The sequence below is a fragment of the Lampetra fluviatilis genome, chromosome 68 (assembly GCF_964198595.1).
Source record: "Lampetra fluviatilis chromosome 68, kcLamFluv1.1, whole genome shotgun sequence".
Classification (NCBI taxonomy): Eukaryota; Metazoa; Chordata; class Hyperoartia; order Petromyzontiformes; family Petromyzontidae; genus Lampetra; species Lampetra fluviatilis.
In genome coordinates this window covers 2,482,187-2,507,964 of record NC_136342.1, presented here as the reverse complement: position 1 = coordinate 2,507,964, position 25,778 = coordinate 2,482,187, and the positions used below count along the sequence as shown (strand labels likewise).

Here is a 25,778-nt window from a genome sequence, read left to right as displayed (position 1 = left end):
CCTACCCCTGTCTCTCGCCCCGTGTCTCTCTCCCCGTGTGTCTCTCTCCCCGTGTGTCTCTCTCCCCGTGTGTCTCTCTCCCCGTGTGTCTCTGTCCCCGTGTCCCTACCCCTGTCTCTCTCCCCGTGTCTCTCTCCCCGTGTGTCTCTCTCCCCGTGTCTCTCTCCCCGTGTGTCTCTGTCCCCGTGTCCCTACCCCTGTCTCTCTCCCCGTGTCTCTCTCCCCGTGTGTCTCTCTCCCCGTGTGTCTCTCTCCCCGTGTGTCTCTCTCCCCGTGTGTCTCTCTCCCCGTGTGTCTCTGTCCCCGTGTCCCTACCCCTGTCTCTCTCCCCGTGTCTCTCTCCCCGTGTCTCTCTCCCCGTGTCTCTCTCCCCGTGTGTCTCTCTCCCTGTGCGTCTCTGTCCCCGTGCGTCTCTCTCCCCGTGTGTCTCTCTCCCCGTGTGTCTCTCTCCCCGTGTGTCTCTCTCCCCATGTCCCTACCCCGTGTGTCTCTCTCCCCGTGTGTCTCTGTCCCCGTGTCCCTACCCCTGTCTCTCTCCCCGTGTCTCTCTCCCCGTGTGTCTCTCTCCCCGTGTGTCTCTCTCCCCGTGTGTCTCTCTCCCCGTGTGTCTCTGTCCCCGTGTCCCTACCCCTGTCTCTCTCCCCGTGTCTCTCTCCCCGTGTGTCTCTCTCCCCGTGTGTCTCTCTCCCCGTGTGTCTCTCTCCCCGTGTGTCTCTCTCCCCGTGTGTCTCTGTCCCCGTGTCCCTACCCCTGTCTCTCTCCCCGTGTCTCTCTCCCCGTGTGTCTCTCTCCCCGTGTGTCTCTCTCCCCGTGTGTCTCTGTCCCCGTGTCCCTACCCCTGTCTCTCTCCCCGTGTGTCTCTCTCCCCGTGTGTCTCTCTCCCCGTGTGTCTCTCTCCCCGTGTGTCTCTCTCCCCGTGTGTCTCTGTCCCCGTGTCCCTACCCCTGTCTCTCTCCCCGTGTGTCTCTCTCCCCGTGTGTCTCTCTCCCCGTGTGTCTCTCTCCCCGTGTGTCTCTGTCCCCGTGTCCCTACCCCTGTCTCTCTCCCCGTGTGTCTCTCTCCCCGTGTGTCTCTCTCCCCGTGTGTCTCTCTCCCCGTGTGTCTCTCTCCCCGTGTGTCTCTGTCCCCGTGTCCCTACCCCTGTCTCTCTCCCCGTGTGTCTCTCTCCCCGTGTGTCTCTCTCCCCGTGTGTCTCTCTCCCCGTGTGTCTCTCTCCCCGTGTGTCTCTGTCCCCGTGTCCCTACCCCTGTCTCTCTCCCCGTGTCTCTCTCCCCGTGTGTCTCTCTCCCCGTGTGTCTCTCTCCCCGTGTGTCTCTGTCCCCGTGTCCCTACCCCTGTCTCTCTCCCCGTGTGTCTCTCTCCCCGTGTGTCTCTCTCCCCGTGTGTCTCTCTCCCCGTGTGTCTCTCTCCCCGTGTGTCTCTGTCCCCGTGTCCCTACCCCTGTCTCTCTCCCCGTGTGTCTCTCTCCCCGTGTGTCTCTCTCCCCGTGTGTCTCTCTCCCCGTGTGTCTCTCTCCCCGTGTGTCTCTCTCCCCGTGTGTCTCTGTCCCCGTGTCCCTACCCCTGTCTCTCTCCCCGTGTGTCTCTCTCCCCGTGTGTCTCTCTCCCCGTGTGTCTCTCTCCCCGTGTGTCTCTCTCCCCGTGTGTCTCTGTCCCCGTGTCCCTACCCCTGTCTCTCTCCCCGTGTGTCTCTCTCCCCGTGTGTCTCTCTCCCCGTGTGTCTCTCTCCCCGTGTGTCTCTCTCCCCGTGTGTCTCTGTCCCCGTGTCCCTACCCCTGTCTCTCTCCCCGTGTGTCTCTCTCCCCGTGTGTCTCTCTCCCCGTGTGTCTCTCTCCCCGTGTGTCTCTCTCCCCGTGTGTCTCTCTCCCCATGTCCCTACCCCGTGTCTCTCTCCCCGTGTGTCTCTCTCCCCGTGTGTCTCTCTCCCCGTGCGTCTCTGTCCCCGTGCGTCTCTCTCCCCGTGTGTCTCTCTCCCCGTGTGTCTCTCTCCCCGTGTGTCTCTCTCCCCATGTCCCTACCCCGTGTGTCTCTCTCCCCGTGTGTCTCTGTCCCCGTGTCCCTACCCCTGTGCGTGGCGAGTGAGATTTTCTCTTGCATGAGGAGGGCGTCTCTCTGCATCTGTGACGAGAGGAGGTCTCTCTCCGCTTGGAGATGGCTCAGCTCAGCCTGCAGATCCGGCCTGCACAACATCACCACATCATCGTCATCATCGTCATCATCATCGTCGTCATCATCACCGCCGTCACCGCCACACCATCATCATTGCAAAGTAACGACAAGTTCACTGCATGGCCTACATCGTTATGTCCACTTTGTCATCTTCAACATGGAGCACATTACCACACCATCTTCATCGCCAGTCATCATCATGATTACAAGATCACTAAGATATCATCATTATTAGCAGCATCACCGCCACCACCACCACCACCACCACAGAATTACAATATTTCAACATCACAATGATCTCGATTTAAAGCTTTCGTGACTGCAGGGATTCATCTTCTTGGTTCTTTCGGTAAAGTCACGTAGAAGGGAAATAATAAAAATAAAACATGATAAAATAATTCTCACTTGCGTTGTAGCCGAAACGTCGTGAGAATAATTTTATTATGTTTTCTTTCTATTATTTTATTATTTCCCTTCTACGTGACTTTACCGAAAGAACCAAGAAGATCACCATGATCAACGTCATCCCCACATCACAGCATCTCATATCATCGAGGCATCAACATCATAATTATCATCAATATCGTCATCGTCAACGTCAAGATCGTCATCGTCGCCATCGGCATCGTCATCATCGTCAACATCATCATCAGGGACATAGGGGAGAGAGACCCCGTGTGTCTCTGTCTCCATGTCCCTACCCCGTGTGTCTCTCTCCCCGTGTGTCTCTGTCCCCGTGCGTCTCTCTCCCCGTGTGTCTCTCTCCCTGTGTGTCTCTCTCCCTGTGTGTCTCTCTCCCTGTGGGTCTCTCTCCCCATGTGTCTCTCCCCATGTCCCTACCCCGTGTGTCTCTCTCCCCGTGTGTCTCTCTCCCTGTGTGTGTCTCTCTCCCCGTGTGTCTCTCTCCCTGTGTGTGTCTCTCTCCCCATGTCCCTCTCCCCACGATTGCGATGCGACCACAACACCGCTACCAACAATTGGCAGCGCACAGGGCGACGGACAGGAAGTGACGTCGTACCTGGCGGGGACGTCGGGGCTGGGAGCGATGGGGGGCTGCTCCTGCAGGGCGAGACGGTGCAGGGCATCCCTCCTCAGCACCAGCCCTGCAACCGTGCCAGGTTGACACACCACACAGTGCACCACTGAATGGCACCGCACCTTGTCACGCAAAGGGCCACAGACTCACGCAGACACCCACAGGCTCACGCAGAGATCCACAGACTCACGCAGGCAACCGCCACCATCACCACCACAGCCAAAATCGCCACCACTACCAACACATACTACTTTGAGAACCCATTTCAAACAAACACCACACTATGATACACTACACTATACACAACCTCTGATTAGCACGCTTGGCTATGTACGGTGCGAAAGAATAAGTTCAACACACGCAGATTCGCACGCGAGCGAGCTGACTTTGACGCTATTTATCGCGCACGCTGCCCGCCCACACCTCCCGTGCCGACACAGCGAACCCAGGCCCCGTACCTCGCACGAGGTCCACTCTCCTCGTGGCGAAACGGACGCGTTCGGAGAGGCGGCCGAGCGACTCCATCGCGCCCACGACTTTCTCTTCGCTGTCCGTCACCTCTCTCCAGCGCCTGGCAAGAGGCAGCACACATTCGTGCGTGCGTGTGTGTGTGTACGTTGAATCAGCCAGTCATCTCGGTCATCTCGGTCAGTCGACCCGTGGCACCTGGGTCTGCCCCGTGACCTCCTGCCAGCGGGCGTTCGACACTTCACGTGGCCTCAGGGTGCACATGGCCTGGCACAAGCGTCGTGGTGACGTCACCGCCACTTAGTGGCGAATGGCGGTTGTTGTTGTTGTTGTTGTGTCTCTGTGTGTGTGACTGTGTGTGTCTCTGTGTGTGTGTGTGTCTGTGTGTGTCTGTGTGTGTGTGTCTGTGTGTGTGTCTGTGTGTGTCTGTGTGTGACTGTGTGTGTGTCTGTGTGTGTCTGTGTGTGTCTGTGTGTGTGTGTGCCTGTGTGTGTGTGTCTCTGTGTGTGTGTGTTACATTTTTATGTTTATATCGTAGTCTGGTGGCGTTCGACACTTCACGTGGCCTCAAGGTGCACTTGGCCTGGCACAAGCGTCGTGGTGACGTCACCGCCACTTAGTGGCGAATGGCGGTTGTTGTTGTTGTCTCTGTGTGTGTCTGTGTGTCTGTGTGTGTGTCTCTGTGTGTGACTGTGTGTGTGTCTGTGTGTCTGTGTGTGTGTGTCTCTGTGTGTGTGTGTCTCTGTGTGTGTGACTGTGTGTGTCTCTGTGTGTGTGACTGTGTGTGTGTGTCTCTGTGTGTGTGACTGTGTGTGTCTCTGTGTGTGTGTGTGTCTGTGTGTGTCTGTGTGTGTGTGTCTGTGTGTGTGTCTGTGTGTGTCTGTGTGTGACTGTGTGTGTGTCTGTGTGTGTCTGTGTGTGTCTGTGTGTGTGTGTGCCTGTGTGTGTGTGTCTCTGTGTGTGTGTGTTACATTTTTATGTTTATATCGTAGTCTGGTGGCGTTCGACACTTCACGTGGCCTCAAGGTGCACTTGGCCTGGCACAAGCGTCGTGGTGACGTCATCGCCACTTAGTGGCGAATGGCGGTTGTTGTGTTGTACGTTGAACTTCTCCCGCACCGTACGCAAAGCCAAGCGTGCTAATCGGAGGTTGTGTATAGTGTAGTGTATCATAGTGTAGTGTATCATAGTGTAGTGTATCATAGTGTGGTGTATCATAGTGTAGTGTATCATAGTGTGGTGTATCATAGTGTGGTGTATCATAGTGTAGTGTATCATAGTGTGGTGTATCATAGTGTGGTGTATCATAGTGTGGTGTATCATAGTGTGGTGTATCATAGTGTGGTGTATCATAGTGTGGTGTATCATAGTGTGGTGTATCATAGTGTGGTGTATCATAGTGTAGTGTATCATAGTGTGGTGTATCATAGTGTGGTGTATCATAGTGTGGTGTATCATAGTGTGGTGTATCATAGTGTGGTGTATCATAGTGTGGTGTATCATAGTGTGGTGTATCATAGTGTGGTGTATCATAGTGTAGTGTATCATAGTGTAGTGTATCATAGTGTGGTGTATCATAGTGTAGTGTATCATAGTGTGGTGTATCATAGTGTGGTGTATCATAGTGTGGTGTATCATAGTGTGGTGTATCATAGTGTAGTGTATCATAGTGTGGTGTATCATAGTGTGGTGTATCATAGTGTGGTGTATCATAGTGTGGTGTATCATAGTGTAGTGTATCATAGTGTAGTGTATCATAGTGTGGTGTATCATAGTGTGGTGTATCATAGTGTGGTGTATCATAGTGTGGTGTATCATAGTGTGGTGTATCATAGTGTGGTGTATCATAGTGTAGTGTATCATAGTGTGGTGTATCATAGTGTGGTGTATCATAGTGTGGTGTATCATAGTGTGGTGTATCATAGTGTGGTGTATCATAGTGTGGTGTATCATAGTGTGGTGTATCATAGTGTGGTGTATCATAGTGTGGTGTATGTTAGAAATGGGTTCTCAAATCTAGTATGTGGTGGTGGTGGCGGCTATTTTGGCTGTGGTGGTAGTGATGGTGGCGGTTGCCTGGTGGTGCTGTAGGTTTGTATGTTGAACTTCTTTCACACCACCGTACGTGGCCGACCGTGATGTTCGGAGGCGCGGGGGAGGCACAACAAACTGAACACGATAATAAGCAGTTCTAAAGAAACGAGTTTGTCAATCTGGATGATGACGATGATGACGATGTAAAAGTGGCAGCGTAGCTCCAAGTGGCCTCCTAATATCGGAAGGGAAACAGCGTTCCAGGCAACCGCATTGTGCGGCGCATCTGAAAGCGCCAACGTCTCTGTTCAATGGCCCAGCCAAAAGCCGCCGCTGCTGCTGCTATTGCTGTTGCTGCTGTTGCTGCTGTTGCTGCTGCTGCTGCTGCTGCTGCTGTTGCTGCTGTTGCCGCTGCTGCCGTTGCTGCTGCTGTTGCTGCTGCTGCTGTTGCTGCTGTTGCTGCTGCTGTTGCCGCTGCTGCCGTTGCTGCTGCTGTTGCTGATATTGCTGCTGCTGCTGCTGTTGCTGCTGCTGTTGCTGCTGCTGCTGTTGCTATTGCTGCTGCTGTTGCTGCTGTTGCTGCTGCTGTTGCTGCTGCCGTTGTTGCTATTGCTGCTGCTGCTGCTGCTGTTGCTGCTGCTGCTGCTGTTGCTGTTGCTGCTGCCGTTGTTGCTATTGCTGCTGCTGCTGTTGCTGCTGCTGCTGTTGCTGCTGCTGTTGCTGCTGCCGTTGTTGCTGCTGCTGCTGCTGCTGCTGTTGCTGCTGCTGCTATTGCTGCTGCTGCTATTGCTGCTGCTGCTATTGCGCTGCTGCTGTTGCTGCTGCTGTTGCTGCCGCTGCTGCCGCTGCTGCCGCTGCTGCTGCTGCTGCTGCTACTGCGCTGCTGCTGCTGCTGCTATTGCTGCTGCTGCTGTTGCTGCTGTTGCTGCTGCCGCTGTTGCTGCTGCGAGGATGACGAGCGGTGTTCGCGCCACTATGGTTCGTGCTCCTTTACGAGATCGGCAGCGGGGTGATCGTGTCGTTCATTTGCGTCCGGATCTTCCACGGTTTGTGCAGTGGATGCGGTTGAGGGTGGACCGCAGAGGTCACAACCGGGTACCCGATACCCGTACCCTACCCGATACCCGGCTACCCGTACCCGCCGGGTACGGGTACCCGTTTGCGACCCTGGTGCGGCCGGGTACGGGTAGGCCGTGAGTCACTGGTGAGTCACTGGTGAGTCACCGTTTGTCACTCATTTCCCAACGTCTTGTCTCTTCTCACAATTCAAGTTCCTAGAATCAACCCACCCGCGCTTGCAACATGGCTTCATCCCAGAGGTCGCAATCGGGTACCTGATACCCGTACCCTACCCGTACCCGGCTACGGGTACGGGTACCCATTTGCGACCCTGGTGCGGCCGGGTACGGGTAAGGAATCAAAACCCGTTTGCTACCTCTGGTGGACCGTGAGCTTCGTGGAAGATCAAAACCAGGGATCTTCTTCGTGTAAAACAACCTCTTCTTTTTAAACGATGCTTATTTCACCAGGTGAGGCCCACTGAGCCACGTAGCATTTTTATCAGAAGCGACCTGGCCACCACAAATGATAGCGCAACGAAGCGGTTAACCACGTGGAAATTTACTGCGGCCGAATACTCTGAAAGGCGTGTTTCTAAATGCGGAGGACCTGGAGAAAAATCCACGTGACCACGGGGGAGAACGCGCAAACTCCAATTACACAGTAGGCGTCAGGGTCGGGATCGAACCCGCGCCCACCTGCATACCAGGCGAGGTAGTTAACATCTCCTAGCCACCGTGATGATGATGAGAGAGACGCAAACTCCAAATGTATAGTAGGTGTCAGGGTCGGGATCGAACCCACGACCTCCTGCACACCAGGCGAGGTAGTTAACATCTCCTAGCCACCGTGATGATGATGATGAGATAGAGACACGCAAACTCCAATTACACAGCAGGCGGGGGAGGGGAGGGGGAGGGGCGGGGAGGGGAGAGGGAGAGAGAGAGGGGAGGGGGAGAAAGGAGGGAGGGGGAGGGAGGAGCGGGGAGGGGGAGGGGCGGGGAGGGGGGAGGGAGAGAGAGAGGGGAGGGGGAGAAGGGAGGGAGGGGGAGGGAGGAGCGGGGAGGGGGAGGGGCGGGGAGGGGGGAGGGAGAGAGAGAGGGGAGGGGGAGAAGGGAGGGAGGGGGAGGGAGGAGCGGGGAGGGGGAGGGGCGGGGAGGGGGGAGGGGCGGGGAGGGGCGGGGCGGGGAGGGGAGAGAGAGGGGAGGGGGAGAGGGGAGGGGGAGGGGCGGGGAGGGGGAGGGGCGGGGAGAGAGAGGGGAGGGGGAGAGGGGAGAGGGAGAGAGAGAGGGGAGGGGGAGGGGCGGGGAGGGGGAGGGGCGGGGAGAGAGAGGGGAGGGGGAGAGGGGAGAGGGAGAGAGAGAGGGGAGGGGGAGGGGCGGGGAGGGGCGGGGAGAGAGAGGGGAGGGGGAGAGGGGAGGGGGAGGGGCGGGGAGGGGGGAGGGGAGGGGCGGGGGGGTTCCCGACCTGCTGACTGTTTCCTGCAGTCTGTGCAGCGCCGCTTCTGCCCGCGCTGCTCTCTGCTGCGCTACTTGGGCCGCTGCCCTCAGCGCATCCAGGTCCTCCTGCAGACCCTGAGCCCTGATGGTCTGCAGCTTCAGTTCGGCCGTGCGGTCGGAGAGGCCGAGTTCCAGTATCTTCACCTGCCCCTCGTTCCTCCGCAGGACCTGCTGCAGTTCCAACAGCTGTACAAAGACAAAGATCCCCCGTATAGCCTTAGCAGGCTGTCGGGGCAAGTGCTGCAAGCGAGCGACGGCACGGAACACGAGGGTGGTGGGTGGCCAGCACCACGGCGATGTTTACTACTCCACCGCTACACCAGGTAACTCATTTGAGGCCGAGTCGACCTAGGGGAGGCCCCAGAACCGGTTCAGATAATCGTCACTGGTGTTTGCCGTGAGCGGGAATCGAACCCGGGTCGCCGGGTTCGGAGTGCAGCGCGCTAACCGCTACACCACCGCTCCCCACACACACGGACCCACGCACACACATCGACTTACACACACACACGGACTCACGCACACACATAAACTCACACACACATTGGCCTACATACACATACGGACTCAGACACACAGACATGGACTTTAGATACACACACATGAAGTTACACACACACAAATATCGACTCACACACACACACACGTTTACTACACCACCGCTACACCAGGTAACTCATTTGAGGCCGAGTTGACCTAGAGGAGGCCCCAGAACCGGTTCAGATAATCGTCACTGGTGTTTGCCGTGAGCGGGAATTGAACCCGGGTCGCCGGGTTCGCAGCGCACCGACACGGACACACAGACTCACTTTAACACGTAAGGCTTTCGCGACCAAATATTATTCATAATCAACGTTTTTGGGTTTAGATCGTGGCGTTATTTATAAATGTGTCGTAACCCTCCACCACCCGACACGGCCAATCAGTAAAAAATTAACCCGTAAAAACAAAGTTTTTCACTATAAATCCTTTATATGCGTGGCGGCTAGAGTCCTCTCGTCCTCTGGCTTGAGATGGCTGCCACCTATGGGTCAGATGATTGCATTGCACCATTAAGCAATTGGTAATTACATATAATTTTTTTTTTCCCTAAAAAGTGTAACATTTTGGAAAAAAATTTTCACGAACATAAATTGTCACGCACACCGAGTCTGTGTGCAAAATGTCAGCTCGATTGGATCACGGGAAGTGGGTTAAAAAACGACCGAAAGATTTGCACGGTCCTAAGCAAGCAAGCAAGCAAGTGAACTTAATATAAAGGATTTTAAAAAAGTGTCACGTTGACAAAAGACAAAATAGTTCACTGCTTTAGCCCACCGGTGTGTTGAAGCGTGAAACCACAACATTTACAATTTGAGTACACATTGCCAGTGAACTCCAAAAATTGTAAATATTGTGGTTTCAGACTCTGTCTACTTGACAGACCTGTTCTCCACCTGAAGACGGCTGCTTGCGTTGTGGCCGAAACGTCGTGAGAATTATTTTATGTTTTATTTTTATTGTTTTATTGTTTTCCTTCTACGTGACTTTACCGAAAGAACCAAGAGGATTGTGGTTTCACGCTTCAACACACCGGTGGGCTAAAGCAGTGAACTATTTTGTCTTTTGTCAACGTGACACTTTTTTAAATCCTTTATATTAAGTTCACTTGCTTGCTTGCGCGCTTACGACCGTGCAAATCTTTCGGTCGTTTTGTAACCCACTTCACGTGATCCAATCGAGCTGACATTTTGCACACAGACTCGTTGTGCGTGACAATTAATTTTCTTGAAAACGTTTTTCCAAAATTGTACACTTTTTAGGATTTTTTTTTTTTTTCATATTTAATTTAAAATACCAACGTGATAAAAATGAAACTCTTACTCAAGAAAAACAGAAATGAATAATAAAATAAAACCGCGCATATATAAAGGATTTATAGTGAAAAGCTTACGGGTAAATTTTTTACTGATTGGCCGTGTCGGGTGGTGGAGGGTTACGACACATTTATAAATAACGCCACGATCTAAACCCAACAAATGTTGATTATGAACGCAGACTCGCGTCCACAAATCATCCGGCCACTCGCAGGGCGTTGACGCTACCTCCTCCAACCGCTGACAAACCACCGACGCCTCGGGCCGAGCAACAACGACCATCCACCGCTCGCTGTCGGATCGGCGGCCGTCGTTTAGCGTACCTCGGTCTGTCGCTCTCTCGCCTCCTTCCTTTGCCGCGCCTCCTGGCAGCTGAGCTGCACGAGTAGAGCGTAGGCTTTCTGACGCCAGCACGACAGCAGCAGCAGCGGCGGCGGCGGCGGTGCCTGCCGCCCGTCCCCGTCGCCGCCAGCGGTGAGGTCGTCACCCTTCGCCGCCTGGGTCCGACGCACGCGCGCACAAGATTAGGATGCGCTAGCGTCTCCTCTCTGCGACTGGCGCTGCTGTCGGAGTGGCCAGCATCGTCACCGTTCGTGATGACGTTTTTGTTGTTGTTGTTGGTGTTGTTGTTGGGGGGGGGGCGAACAGCGCTGGGGAGCAGAGGTCGCAAACGAGTTTTGATTCCTTACCCGTACCTGTACCCGGCCGCACCAGGGTCGCAAATGGGTACCCGTACCCGTACCCAGCCGGGTACGGGTAGCCGTTCCCTATCCGTACCCTACCCGAAATGAGTGACAAACGGTTACTCACCAGTGACTCACGGCCTACCCATACCTGGCCGCACCAGGGTCGCAAATGGGTACCCGTACCCGTGTCTGTGCGTGTGTGAGCGAGTGTCTGTGCGTGTGTGAGTGAGGGTCTGTGCGTGTGTGAGTGTCTGTGCGTGTGTGAGTGAGGGTCTGTGCGTGTGTGAGTGAGGGTCTGTGCGTGTGTGAGTGAGTGTCTGTGCGTGTGTGAGTGAGGGTCTGTGCGTGAGTGAGTATCTGTGCGTGTGTGAGTGAGGGTCTGTGCGTGTGTGAGTGAGTGTCTGTGCGTGTGTGAGCGAGGGTTTGTGCGTGTGTGAGTGAGTGTCTGTGCGTGTGTGAGTGAGAGTCTGTGCGTGAGTGAGTGAGTGTCTGTGCGTGTGTGAGTGTGTGTCTGTGCGTGTGTGAGTGAGTGTCTGTGCGTGTGTGAGTGAGTGTCTGTGCGTGTGTGAGTGAGAGTCTGTGCGTGAGTGAGTGAGTGTCTGTGCGTGTGAGTGAGTGTCTGTGCGTGTGTGAGTGAGTGTCTGTGCGTGTGTGAGTGAGTGTCTGTGCGTGTGTGTGTGAGTGTCTGTGCGTGTGTGAGTGAGTGTCTGTGCGTGTGAGTGAGTGTCTGTGCGTGTGTGTGTGAGTGTCTGTGCGTGTGTGAGAGTGAGTGTCTGTGCGTGTGTGAGTGAGGGTCTGTGTGTGTGTGAGTGAGTGTCTGTGCGTGTGTGAGTGTCTGTGCGTGTGTGAGTGAGTGTCTGTGCGTGTGTGAGTGAGTGTCTGTGCGTGTGTGAGCGAGGGTCTGTGCGTGTGCGAGCGGGTGTCTGTGTGTGTCTGAGTGTCTGTGCGTGTGTGAGTGAGTGTCTGTGCGTGTGTGAGTGTCTGTGTGTGAGTGAGTGTCTGTGCGTGTGTGAGTGTCTGTGCGTGTGTGAGTGTCTGTGCGTGCGCGAGTGTCTGTGCGTGTGTGAGTGAGTGTCTGTGCGTGTGTGAGTGAGTGTCTGTGCGTGTGTGAGCGAGTGTCTGTGCGTGTGTGAGTGAGTGTCTGTGCGTGTGTGAGCGAGGGTCTGTGCGTGTGCGAGCGGGTGTCTGTGTGTGTGTGAGTGTCTGTGCGTGTGTGAGTGTCTGTGCGTGTGTGAGTGTCTGTGCGTGCGCGAGTGTCTGTGCGTGTGTGAGTGAGTGTCTGTGCGTGTGTGAGTGAGTGTCTGTGCGTGTGTGAGCGAGTGTCTGTGCGTGAGTGAGTGTCTGTGCGTGTGTGAGCGAGGGTCTGACCGGTGGGTGTATAATGGCCTCCTGCGTGGTCAGGATGTGAGACAGCGACGAGAGACGGAGACACTGCAGCTCGGACTCTGCCCGGAGGCGGGAGTTTTCCTTCTCCAGAACCTGGGAGACACACGGGGAGACACAGGGAGACACACAGGGAGACACAGGGGAGACGCGGGGAGACACAGGGGAGACGCGGGGAGACACATGGAGACACAGGGAGACACACGGGGAGACGCGGGGGAGAAGCGGGGAGACACAGGGGAGACGCGGGGAGACACATGGAGACACAGGGAGACACACAGGGGAGACGCGGGGAGACACAGGGGAGACGCGGGGAGACACATGGAGACACACGGGGAGACACACGGGGAGACACACATGGAGATACAGGGAGACACACAGGGAGACAAACGGGGAGACACACGGGGAGACACATGGAGATACAGGGAGACACACGGAGACACACAGGGAGACAAACGGGGAGACACACGGGGAGACACACGGGGAGACACACATGGATATACAGGGAGACACAGGGAGACACACAGGGAGACAAACGGGGAGACACACGGGGAGACACACGGGGAGACACACGGGGAGACACACGGGGAGACACACATGGATATACAGGGAGACACAGGGAGACACACAGGGAGACAAACGGGGAGACACACGGGGAGACACACAGGGAGACATACGGGGAGACACAGGGAGACACACGGGGAGACACAGGGAGACACACAGGGAGACAGGGAGACACAGGGAGACACACGGGGAGACACAGGCAGACACAAACGGGGAGACACATGGAGATACAGGGAGACACATGGAGACACAGGGAGACACAGGGAGACACATGGAGATACAGGGAGACACACGGGGAGACACAGGGAGACGCAGGGAGACGCATGGAGATACAGGGAGATACATGGAGACACATTGAGATACAGGGAGACACATGGAGATACAGGGAGACACACAGGGAGATACAGGGAGACACAGGGGAGACACAGGGGAGACGCGGGGAGATGCAGGGAGACACACGAAGACACATGGGGAGACACACAGGGAGACACACGGGGAGATGCAGGGAGACACACGGGGAGACACAAGGGAGACAGATAATCGTCGCTGGTGTTAACCGTGAGCGGGAATCGAACTCGGGTTGTTGCCGGGTTCGTAGCGCAGCGTAGCGCTAACCACAACACCACCGCTCCCCCACCCCACACACAGACACACGCACGCACACACACACACAACAACTGCCATTCTCCACTAAGTGGCGGTGACGTCACCACGACGCTTGTGCCAGGCCAAGTGCACCTTGAGGCTACCACGTGAAGTGTCGAACGCCCGCTGGCAGGAGGAGGTCACGGGGCAGACCCAGCAGGTGCCACGGGTCGACTGACCGAGATGACCGAGATGACTGGCTGATGCACCACCTTTGCCCCCTACTGTACCAACTTGCTGTGCTTTAGCCACCCGGCGCTCCGCTCGTTGTTGTGAGCGTCGCTCCTCCGCCCTCCAACTGCCCAGTAGCGTCCTTCACGAGCCTCCTCCACAGAGGCCGATCTTGACACCGCTGGTACCAGTCATCGGCAAGTCCACTCAGCTCCAAGTCCTCCTGTACCACGTCACTCCATCTCTTCTCTAGCCCGTGCCGCGCCCGTTTAGCCCCCTCGATCCAGCCGACATACACACGCACGCACACACACGCGCGCACACACGCACGCACACACACGCGCACACGCGCGCGCACACACGCACGTACACACTGACCTGTACGCGCGCCAACAGACTGTCCCTGTCGGGTCCCTCCTCCTCCTCCTCCTCGTGCTGCTGTGCCGGGGTGCCCACGTAGCGGCGCATCTGCTGCACCAGCTGCGCTTGGCTCGCGGCCTCACTGCGGCACTGCCTGCGCAACAAAGACAAAGGCGACCCCCCACACAGTGTAGCCCACACAGGCCGTTGGGGCAAGTGCGGCGTGGCTGACACCACGAGCCGGACCGCTCTGCCCCTCCGGTGCCGATGTTTACGCGCCGTACCCCGGGTAACCGTTTAAGGCCGAGCCGACCTAGGGGAGGTCCGGGACCGGCGAAGAGGGAAATTAACTCGGGTCGCCGGGCTCGTAGCGCGGCGAGCGAACCGCTGCGCTACCGCTCCCCACGTGTCTTGTGGTTGTTGTTGTTGTTTGACTTGCATCCCACTGGGATGTTTGCACATTTTTGTGTACGGCGCTTTTTAAAATCCTTTATATTAAGTTCACTTGCTCGCTTGCTTGCGCGCTTACGACCGTGCAAATCTTTCGGTCGTTTTTTTAACCCACTTCCCGTGATCCAATCGAGCTGACGTTTTGCACACAGACTCGTTGCGCGTGACAATTTATTTTCATGAAAATTTTTCTTTCAAAATTTTCCACTTTTTTGGAAAACATTTTTTTCATATTTTATTTAAAATACCAATGTGATAAAAATGAAACTCTTACTCAAGAAAAACAGAAATGAATAATAAAATAAAACCGATGCCACGCATATAAAGGATTTATAGTGATTAATTTTTTCTGCAATATTTTACTGTCTTTTCTCGGATTTTCTGTTTGCACTCAGTCACATATTCACTTTAAGATTTCGATTTAAAGCTTTCGTGACTGCAGGGATTCATCTTCTTGGTTCTTTCGGTGAAGTCACGTAGAATGTTTTATTTTCATTATTTACATTCTACGTGACTTTGCCGAAAGAACCAAGAAGATGAATCACTTTAAGATGTTTTTTGTTCATGTTTTTGTTTTTTGTTTGTTGCGGTTGCACCCGGTTCAAGAGCCGAATGGCTCACAGGGCTATATACCTAATAAATGAACTTGAACTTGTATATGAACGCAGGTGCGCAATTGTTATCACGACAATTCGTAACACACGGTTGCTGCTCACCCGGCACAGTGGGAGAGAGTGGAGGGAATGATTCGTTGAGAGAGTAGAGAATGATTCAGAGAGTAGAGAATGATTCAGAGAGTAGAGAATGATTCAGAGAGTGAGAGAACGTGAAGAACCAGTGGCATCTACAGGAGATTATACAACTTTTAAAGCCATTCCCCGTGTTTATGTGTACGCGCCGCACAACGCGTTTAGAATCGACGGGAGTAAAGTTGGACTTACGAACAGACCTCTGGAACCGAACTCGTTCGTAAGCAGGAGTCCCAGGGCAGCTGAGTGCGCCTCAGAGGTTGCAAACCGGGTACCCGATACCCGTACCCTACCCGATACCCGGCTACCCGTACCCGGCCGGGTACGGGTAGCCGTTTGCGACCCTGGTGCGGCCGAGTACGGGTACGGGTAGGCCGTGAGTCACTGGTGAGTAACTGTTTGTCACTCATTTCGGGTAGGGTACGGATAGGGAACGGGTACCCGTACCCCGCCGGGTACGGGTGCGGGTACCCATTTGCGACCCTGGTGCGGCCGGGTACGGGTACGGGTAAGGAATCAAAACCTGTTTGCGACCTCTGGTGCGCCTTCACCTGCTGGTGTGTAGTTTCACGACGCATTCATATTGACGCGATCTAACCCATAAAACCTTCACTCTGAGTGTCGTTGTGAAGGGCACACGGACCCCAGTTCCTGCTGCAGCTGCTTCTCGCGGCGCTCCGTCTCCCGCAGCAGGGACCCGAGGCGACACAGCTCCCGCTCCTCCTCCCGCTCTCCGCGGAGAGCTCCCTCCGCTCCTCCTCCCGAATTCTCTCGCGCTCTTCGCCCCGCACTCTCTCCAGCTCCTCGCCGTAGATCCGGTCTCTCTCTTCGCTCCGTACTTTCTCTCTCTCCTCACCCCGCACTCTCTCCAGCTCCTCGCCGTAGATCCGGTCTCTCTCTTCGCTCCGTACTTTCTCTCTCTCCTCACCCCGCACTCTCTCCATCTCCTCGCCGTAGATCCGGTCTCTCTCTTCGCTTCGCACTTTCTCTCTCTCCTCACTCCGTACTTTCTCTCTCTCCTCACCCCCGCACTCTCTCCAGCTCCTCGCCGTAGATCCGGTCTCTCTCTTCGCTCCGTACTTTCTCCCTCTCCTCACTACGCACTCTCTCCAGCTCCTCGCCGTAGATCCGGTCTCTCTCTTCGCTCCCGTACTTTCTCTCTCTGCTCACTACGCACTCTCTCCCGCTCTTCACTCCGCACCCTCTCTCTCTCCTCACGACACACTCTATCCAGCTCCTCGCCGTATATTCGGTCTCTCTCTTCGCCCCGCACTCTCTCCTCACTCCTCACTCTCTCCCTCTCCTCACTACGCACTCTCTCTTCACTCCGCACCCTCTCCCGCTCTTCACTACGAATTCTCCCGCGCATCTTCGTGCGGTAGACGCATCTCCTTGCAGTCGGGTCCGACGTGACAACCCACCATCATCGTCACCACTATTGCCAACATCATCACGACCATCATCACCACCACCACCACCATAACCATTATCGTGATCATCACGACCATCATCACCCTACCATCATAACTGTTATCATAATCATCATGACCATCATCGCCACTACCATCATCATCATCAATGTTATCAAAATACTCCATGACCATCATCATCATCACCACTACCATCATCATCATCACTATTATCATAATCATCAGGCGAGGTAGTTAATATCTCACCACCGTGTGATGATGATGAGATAGAGACACGCAAACTCCAAATATACAGCAGGTATCGTCAGGGTCGGGATCGAACCCACGACCTCCTGCATACCAGGCGAGGTAGTTAACATCTCCTAGCCACCGTGATGACGATGATGAGATAGAGACACGCAAACTCCAAAATATACAGCAGGTATCGTCAGGGGCGTGATCGAACCCACGACCTCCTGTGTACCTAGCGAAATAGTTAACATCTCACAGGGTCTGGGATCGAACCCACGACCTCCTGTACACCAGGCGAGGTAGTTAACATCTCACAGGATCTGGGATCGAACCCACGACCTCCTGTATACCAGGCGAGGTAGTTAACATCTCACAGGGTCTGGGATCGAACCCACGTCCACCTGTATACCAGGCGAAGTAGTTAACATCTCACAGGGTCTGGGATCGAACCCACGACCTCCTGTACACCAGGCGAGGTAGTTAACATCTCACAGGGTCTGGGATCGAACCCACGACCTCCTGTATACCAGGCGAAGTAGTTAACATCTCCTAGCCACCGTGATGATGATGATGAGATAGAGACACGCAAACTCCAAATCTACAGCAGCAGGCGTCAGGGTCGGGATCGAACCCACGACCTCCTGTATACCAGGCGAGCTAGTTAACATCTCACAGGGTCTGGGATCGAACCCACGACCTCCTGTACACCAGGCGAGGTTGTTAACATCTCCCCACTGCAGGGTCACCTTCATCCAGCAGCGGATTGACCACAGTCTGTCTGTGATTATTATTATTACTGTAGCAATATTATCATTCTCACCTGCGCGCCTTCGAGTCTCGACTGCCCCGGCAAACCTTCAGTGAACAGAAAACATTTCCACGATTAACGATTGCTCACGATGCCGGCACAATAAAACGTCCCATTTTGTAGCTGCTCACCTCCTTGTGCTGGTCGCATTTGGGCGTTCCCTGGTCTGACACTGGTGAGACTAGGCCCTAAAGAAGGCTTTCTCTGGTGTAGGCCAATCAGTTTCAAAGACAATGCCATATATTCTAATAGGGGTTTTCCCCTTTTTTCTGGCAACAAAACTGATACCTTTTGCAAGGAACCATGTTTACATTAACCACAATGCTTGCTTTCAAATGCAAACAAAAAACAATACTCTGATAATGTATGCGTTGTCTTTGAAACTGATTGGTCCACACCAGAGACAGCTTTCTTTGGAGCCTCGTCTCATATGGTGTTCGACCAGATGGCGCCAAAAGTGGAGCAATCAGTTTCAAAGACAATGCATAAATTATCAGAGTATTGCTTTTTGTTGGCATTTGACTGCAAGTATTGTGGTTAATGTAAGCATGATTCCTTGCAAAAGGTATCAGCTTTGTTGCCAAAAAAAAGGGGAAAACCCTATTAGTATATTTTGCTACTGGCAAAGGAGGTCCCATGATGTAGCTGCTTACCCTGAGCTCTCATTACTCTGGTAGTGCGTTGTCTTTGAACTGTGCGCCTTTTGGCGTCATCTGGTCGAACACCATATGAGACTAGGCTCCAAAGAAAGCTGTCTCTGGTGTGGACCAATCAGTTTCAAAGACAATGCATAAATTATCAGAGTAATGTCTTTTGTTTGCATTTGACTGCAAGTATTGTGGTTAATGTAAGCATGATTCCTTGCAAAAGGTATCAGTTTTGTTGCCAAGGCAAAGGAGGTCCCATGATATAATAACATATATTGTTTGCGTGCGGTTAATGCAGCAACTTGATTCCACGCAAGGGGCTTTCATTTGGCGTTTGAACGTCTTCACACAAAGTGGATTTGAAGCTTTAGTGACTGCAGGAATTGCTCTTTGGTTCTTTCGGTAAAGTCACGTAGAAAGAAAACAAATTAAGTAACAGAACACGACGTTTCGATTGCAACACAAGCAGCTGTCATCAGGTAGAACTACGTTTGAGAGAGAGACAAAACACAGACACGGAGACACACAGACACGGAGACACACAAGCAGAGAGAGACAACACAGAGACACACAGAGAGACACACAACATAGACACACAGACAGACACACAAGCAGAGAAAGACAACACAGAGACACACAGAGAGACACACACAACATAGACACACAGAGAGAGACAACACAGAGACGCACAGAGAGAGACACACAACACAGAGACACACAGAGAGAGAGACACACAACTTCTGTGTTGTTGCCAGAAAGGGTAAAACATTATTATTGTTTCATAGTTGCTCATACTGGTAGGAACCTCCTGGTGACACCAGCCCACAGGGGATTATTGTGTCCTTCCGTCCGTCGTGCAGGGAGGGGCTGGGTGGGGAGGGAGGGGCTGGGTGGGGAGGGGAGGGTGGGGAGGGGCTGGGTGGGGAGGGAGGGGCTGGGTGGGGAGGGGCTGGGTGGAGAGGGTGGGGCTGGGTGGGGAGGGGAGGGTGGGGAGGGGCTGGGTGGGGTGGGGCTGGGTGGGGGGTGGGGTGGGAGGGGTGGGGCTGGGTGGGGAGGGGCTGGGTGGGAAGGGGCTGGGTGGGGAGGGGCTGGTCACCCCGTGGTGCTCTTATAAAACTCAACGTAAAACCTACTCACTCCAGCTTGTGCCCGCCTTCACAGTCGGGCATATTTGCGGAATACACCACGCCCTGGCCGTTGACCCTGGCCATTGACCGAGCAACTCAACGTTTATGGGTGTCTGCGTGAGTCTGTGGGTGTTAATGTTAGTCTATGGGTGTCTATGTAAGTTTATGGGTCTCTGCGTGAGTCTGTGGGTCTCTATACGAGTCTATGGGTCTCTGTGCGAGTCTATGGGTCTCTATGCGAGTCTGTGGGTCTCTGTGCGAGTCTATGGGTCTCCGTGCGAGTCTATTCGTCTCCATGTTAATCTGTGGGTCTCTATGCGAGTCTATGGGTCTCTGTGCGAGGGTTTCGCCGCGTTGGATCCGCATTCCAAACACGGCCACTGCGAACCTTGCCTACCTAAGGGTGCGGCCGTTGTCCACAGAAGGGCCTCCTTAAGGCGCCCGTTCTCCTGCCTGAGGTGCAGCACTTCCTGGAGAAAGGAATCGAACTTGGCTGCCGGTTGCTTGGGGGTCGCCGGCGTGGCAAAGTGAGACGGAGGGATGAGGCTGGCGGCGTCTGCGAACATGGAACAAGACCCACGCGCACGCATATAGTTCATACAGTACGGTACTGTAAATTGCTCTGTTTTGCTAAATTATCACCATTCTTTCGATTTAAAGCTTTCGTGACTGCAGGGATTCATCTTCTTGGTTCTTTCGGTAAAGTCACGTAGAATGGAAATAATAAAAATAAAACATAATAAAATACAAATATAATATAAGTATTTTAATGTTTAATTTTTATTATTTTATTATTTCCTTTCTACGTGACTTTACCGAAAGAACCTGGGTAGGCTAGGCGATTTTCGACTTACGATATTTTCGACTTACGATGGGGTCGTCGTAACGCATCTCCATCGTAAGTCGGGGACTACCTGTACTACACTATACACTACACTATACACTACACTATACACTACACTATACACTACTACGCACTACTAGAAACAAAGCACGGAGAGAAAGGGGCTGATTTCGATTTAAAGCTTTCGTGACTGCAGGGATTCGTCTTCTTCATCAATAATAAAAAAATAAAAAGAAAACATATTTTATAATGTTTTATTTTTATTATTTAATTATTTCCCTTCTACGTGACTTTACCGAAAGAACCAAGAAGAAGAAAGGGGGGGGCTGTTCGTGAACATTTGGGCAAACCTGCGGTGGTCGAAAATGTGCACGGAGGGCAGAGTCTCGGAGCCGCCCCTTCGTTCCCGGCGTTGTCTCGGTTCAGCGGCGTCCGAAACATCGCGACGACAGAGACCGCGTCTTTTGCCACGCGGCCAGCGTCTGATTCGTTGTTTCGGCTGCAGGAGGAATCCGATGTCCAGACGTGGGGGGGGGGGTGGGGGAGGTGGTGACACGGGGTCGGAAAGATACAAGCGCGAATCACTAAAAATACTAAAACTTTCGATTTAAAGCTTTCGTGACTGCAGGGATTCATCTTCTTGGTTCTTTCGGTAATGTCACGTAGAAGGGAAATAATAAAATATAAATAAAATAATAAAATAATATAGTATATATTTATTATGTTTTCTTTTTTATTATTTTATTATTTCCCTTCTACCGAAAGAACCAAGAAGATAAATACTAAAACTATTTTTCTTTTACCAGGTAAAGCCCACTTAGTAGCGGTGACTTCACAACTGCGCTTGTGCCAGGCTAAGTGCACTTTGAGGCCCGTCACGTTGAAGTGTGGACGGCTCTGGGTTGACTGCTGTGCCAGGCTAGGTGCAGGTCACGGGACAGACCCAGCAGGTGCTATGGGTTGACTGCTGTGCCAGGCTAGGTGCAGGTCACGGGACAGACCCAGGTGCTATGGGTTGACTGCTGTGCCAGGCTAGGTGCAGGTCACGGGACAGACCCAGGTGCTATGGGTTGGCTGCTGTGTCAGGCTAGGTGCAGGAGGTCACGGGACAGACCCAGGTGCTATGGGTTGACTGCTGTGCCAGGCTAGGTGCAGGAGGTCACGGGACAGACCCAGGTGCTATGGGTTGACTGCTGTGCCAGGCTAGGTGCAGGAGGTCACGGGACAGACCCAGGTGCTATGGGTTGACTGCTGTGCCAGGCTAGGTGCAGGAGGTCACGGGACAGACCCAGGTGCTATGGGTTGACTGCTGTGTCAGGCTAGGTGCAGGAGGTCACGGGACAGACCCAGGTGCTATGGGTTGACTGCTGTGTCAGGCTAGGTGCAGGTCACGGGACAGACCCAGGTGCTATGGGTTGACTGCTGTGCCAGGCTAGGTGCAGGAGGTCACGGGACAGACCCAGGTGCTATGGATTGACTGCTGTGCCAGGCTAGGTGCAGGTCACGGGACAGACCCAGCAGGTGCTATGGGTTGACTGCTGTGCTAGGCTAGGTGCAGGTCACGGGACAGACCCAGGTGCTATGGGTTGACTGCTGTGCCAGGCTAGGTGCAGGAGGTCACGGGACAGACCCAGGTGCTATGGGTTGACTGCTGTGCCAGGCTAGGTGCAGGAGGTCAAGGGACAGACCCAGGTGCTATGGGTTGACTGCTGTGCCAGGCTAGGTGCAGGAGGTCACGGCACAGACCCAGGTGCTATGGGTTGACTGCTGTGCCAGGCTAGGTGCAGGAGGAGGTCACGGGACAGACCCAGGTGCTATGGGTTGACTGCTGTGCCAGGCTAGGTGCAGGAGGAGAAGGTCACGGGACAGACCCAGGTGCCATGGATTGACTGCTGTGCCAGGCTAAGTGCAGGTCACGGCACAGACCCAGCAGGTGCCATGGGTTGACTGCTGTGCCAGGCTAGGTGCAGGAGGTCACGGCACAGACCCAGGTGCTATGGGTTGACTTGCAGAAAGCCAACAACGACCACCACCGTTCGCCACCAAGTGGCGGCCACTTCAGTCAACACGGCAACTTCAGTCAACACGGCAACTTCAGCGAGGTTGCAAGCAACTCAGACGTCAAAGCGTTTCATCGTCTTCACTTACGTCTACGGCGATGACGATGCTGATGATGCTGATGGTGGTGCTGGTGATGATGATGCTGGTGGTGGTTTTTGTCGTCGCTGTTCTGGTTGTTGTCAATTCCCGCAAAGGGGGGCGCGGTTAGTTCAAGCGAGAGCTACATTTTAATACGAACAAAATCAATAAACTTTGGTGTAAACATTCGTCGTTGTCGTCGTCGTCGTCGTGTTTGAGGCGGCGGCGGCTTCGTTTTAAAACGCCGCGGGCGACCGCGGGCGGCCTCGCAAACCGTCGCGATGACGTCACGCGCTACCACGGCAACGGCTTTTCCCGCCCACGGCTCCGCGCGCAGATGACGTCACGAGCAAGTGTGCTTGTAGAGTTGTGCGTGATGACGTCACGCGCTGCCGCGGGAACGGCTTTTCCCCCGCCCACGGCTCCGCGCGCAGATGACGCGCCGAGAGAGTGTGCTTGCGCGATGACGTCACGCGCAGTGACGGCAACGGCTTTTCCCCCGCCCACAGCTCCGCGCGCAGATGACGTCACGAGCGAGGGGCTTATAGAGTTGTGCGTGATGACGTCACGCGCACCCACGGCAACGAATTTTCTCGCCCACGGCTCCGTGCGCAGATGACGTCACGAGAAAGAGTGGGTGAGTTGAGGGGTTGTGCGTGATGACGTCACGGGCAACACGGTCATGTCTTTCCCGCCCACGGCCTCGCGCGTAGATGACGTGGGCGAGTGTGCTGGCAGAGAGTTTGGCGTGATGACGTCACGCGAACGGTCACTTTTTTTTACCGCTCACGTCAAGCGCGTAGATGACGTCACGAGCGAGTGGGCTTGTCGAAGGGTTGTGCGAGATGACGTCACGGACACCACGGCAACGGCTTTCCCGCTCACATATTTTCCCCAAATCGTTCAGCCCGAGTAGAGGGCCGTCCATAAATGACGTCACGCACCTTGGGGGGGGGGGGGGGGTGAGAAATGTGACGTCACATCAAAATGCGCTACTTTAAATAAACACAGTCAACACGTTCTACTTAATTAAATAGACTTTTTAATAAATGTTTTCTCCTACAACATCAGAGTGCAGCGCCACATTAAATACGCACTACAATGACAATAGTTTAAAGCGATTTGAAGCTTGTCTTTTTTTTTTTTGGGGGGGGGAGGCAGAGCTTTGTGACGTCATATTTGAGGGGGGGGTCCGACTTTTTGTGACGCCGTGTGACGAAGGGGAGGGGGGTCAAAAATCGCCCAAAATCGCGTGACGTCATTTATGGACGGCCCTTTACAACAAACGCGATAGCAGTGAACAAATCACCCAGACGCATCGCAAATACGACACTAAACCATTCTCCATCCTACCGTCCATAAATGACGTCACGCGATTTTGGACGATTTTTGACCCCCCCCCCGTCACACGGCGTCACAAAAAGTCAGACCCCCCCCCCCTCAAATATGACGTCACAAAGCTCTGCCCACCCCCCCCCGAAAACCATATTTCCATTTTGAAAAAAAGACATGCTTCAAATCGCTTTAAACTATTGTCATTGTAGTGCGTCTTTAATGTGGCGCTGCACTCTGATGTTGTAGGAGAAAACATTTACTAAAAAGTCTATTTAATTAAGTAGAACGTGTTGTCTATATTTATTTTAAGTTGCGCATCTTGATGTGACGTCACATTTCTCACCCCCCCCCCCCTCGTCACACATCGTCACAAATGTCTGACCCCCCCCCTAGGTGCGTGACGTCATTTATGGACGGCCCCTTATCCTGCTCGACAAGTACGATACCGTGACCAGAGCCAGACTAAGGGTTCAGTGCTAATCACTCAGACTCCCATAGGGTTCAGTGCTAATCAATAAGACTCCCATAGGGTTCAGTGTTCATCAATGAGGCTCCCACAGGGTTCAGTGTTAATCAATAAGACTCCCACAGGGTTCAGTGTTAATCACTGAGACTCCCACAGGGTTCAGTGTTAATCACTGAGACTCCCACAGGGTTCAGTGTTAATCACTGAGACTCCCACAGGGTTCAGTGTTAATCACTGAGACTCCCACAGGGTTCAGTGTTAATCACTGAGACTCCCACAGGGTTCAGTGTTAATCACTGAGACTCCCACAGGGTTCAGTGTTAATCACTGAGACTCCCACAGGGTTCAGTGTTAATCACTGAGACTCCCACAGGGTTCAGTGTTAATCACTGAGACTCCCACAGGGTTCAGTGTTAATCACTGAGACTCCCACGGGGTTCAGTGTTAATCACTGAGACTCCCACAGGGTTCAGTGTTAATCACTGAGACTCCCACAGGGTTCAGTGTTAATCACTGAGACTCCCACAGGGTTCAGTGTTAATCACTGAGACTCCCACAGGGTTCAGTGTCAATCACTGAAACTCCCACAGGGTTCAGTGTTAATCACTGAGACTCCCACAGGGTTCAGTGTTAATCACTGAGACTCCCACAGGGTTCAGTGTTAATCACTGAGACTCCCACAGGGTTCAGTGTTAATCACTGAGACTCCCACAGGGTTCAGTGTTAATCACTGAGACTCCCACGGGGTTCAGTGTTAATCACTGAGACTCCCACAGGGTTCAGTGTTAATCACTGAGACTCCCACAGGGTTCAGTGTTAATCACTGAGACTCCCACAGGGTTCAGTGTTAATCACTGAGACTCCCACAGGGTTCAGTGTTAATCACTGAAACTCCCACAGGGTTCAGTGTTAATCACTGAGACTCCCACAGGGTTCAGTGTTAATCTCTGAGACTCCCACAGGGTTCAGTGTTAATCACTGAGACTCCCACAGGGTTCAGTGTTATTCAGTGAGACTCCCACAGGGTTCAGTGTTAATCACTGAGACTCCCACAGGGTTCAGTGTTAATCACTGAGACTCCCATAGGGTTCAGTGTTAATCACTGAGACTCCCACAAGGTTCAGTGTTATTCAGTGAGACTCCCACAGGGTTCAGTGTTAATCACTGAGGCTCACAGAGCCAGACGAAGGCTCCCACAGGGTTCAGTGTTAATCACTGAGGCTCACAGAGCCAGACGAAGGCTCCCACAGGGTTCAGTGTTAATCACTGAGGCTCACAGAGCCAGACTAAGGCTCCCACAGGGTTCAGTGTTAATCACTGAGACTCACAGAGCCAGACTAAGGCTCCCACAGGGTTCAGTGTTAATTACTGAGGCTCACAGAGCCAGACTAAGGCTCCCACAGGGTCCAGTGTTAATCACTGAGGCTCACAGAGCCAGACTAAGGCTCCCACAGGGTTCAGTGTTAATCACTGAGGCTCACAGAGCCAGACTAAGGCTCCCACAGGGTTCAGTGTTAATCACTGAGGGTCACAGAGCCAGACTAAGGCTCCCACAGGGTTCAGTGTTGATCGCTGAGGCTCACAGAGCCAGACTGAGGCTCCCATAGGGTTCAGTGTTAATCA

At 53.7% G+C, this 25,778-nt stretch overlaps 1 protein-coding gene across 1 annotated transcript in view; it reads right to left on the bottom strand.

The window, feature by feature from the left end:
* CCHCR1 (coiled-coil alpha-helical rod protein 1) overlaps positions 1-22,631 on the bottom strand; it is a 35,678-nt gene extending 13,047 nt beyond the window's left edge. The window contains exons 1-12 of the mRNA XM_078883048.1: positions 22,364-22,631; positions 20,566-20,714; positions 19,769-19,927; positions 17,610-17,644; positions 15,772-16,519; positions 13,948-14,083; positions 12,175-12,285; positions 10,444-10,617; positions 8,233-8,450; positions 3,663-3,775; positions 3,187-3,271; positions 2,063-2,178 (exon numbers count right to left, since the gene is read on the bottom strand). Of these exons, the coding sequence (XP_078739174.1) occupies positions 2,063-2,178; positions 3,187-3,271; positions 3,663-3,775; positions 8,233-8,450; positions 10,444-10,617; positions 12,175-12,285; positions 13,948-14,037 (907 nt within the window). The 5' untranslated portion in view covers positions 14,038-14,083; positions 15,772-16,519; positions 17,610-17,644; ... (1 more) ...; positions 20,566-20,714; positions 22,364-22,631. The remainder of the gene's footprint in view (positions 1-2,062; positions 2,179-3,186; positions 3,272-3,662; positions 3,776-8,232; positions 8,451-10,443; positions 10,618-12,174; positions 12,286-13,947; positions 14,084-15,771; positions 16,520-17,609; positions 17,645-19,768; positions 19,928-20,565; positions 20,715-22,363) is intronic.
* Between the last annotated feature and the right edge of the window lie 3,147 nt (positions 22,632-25,778).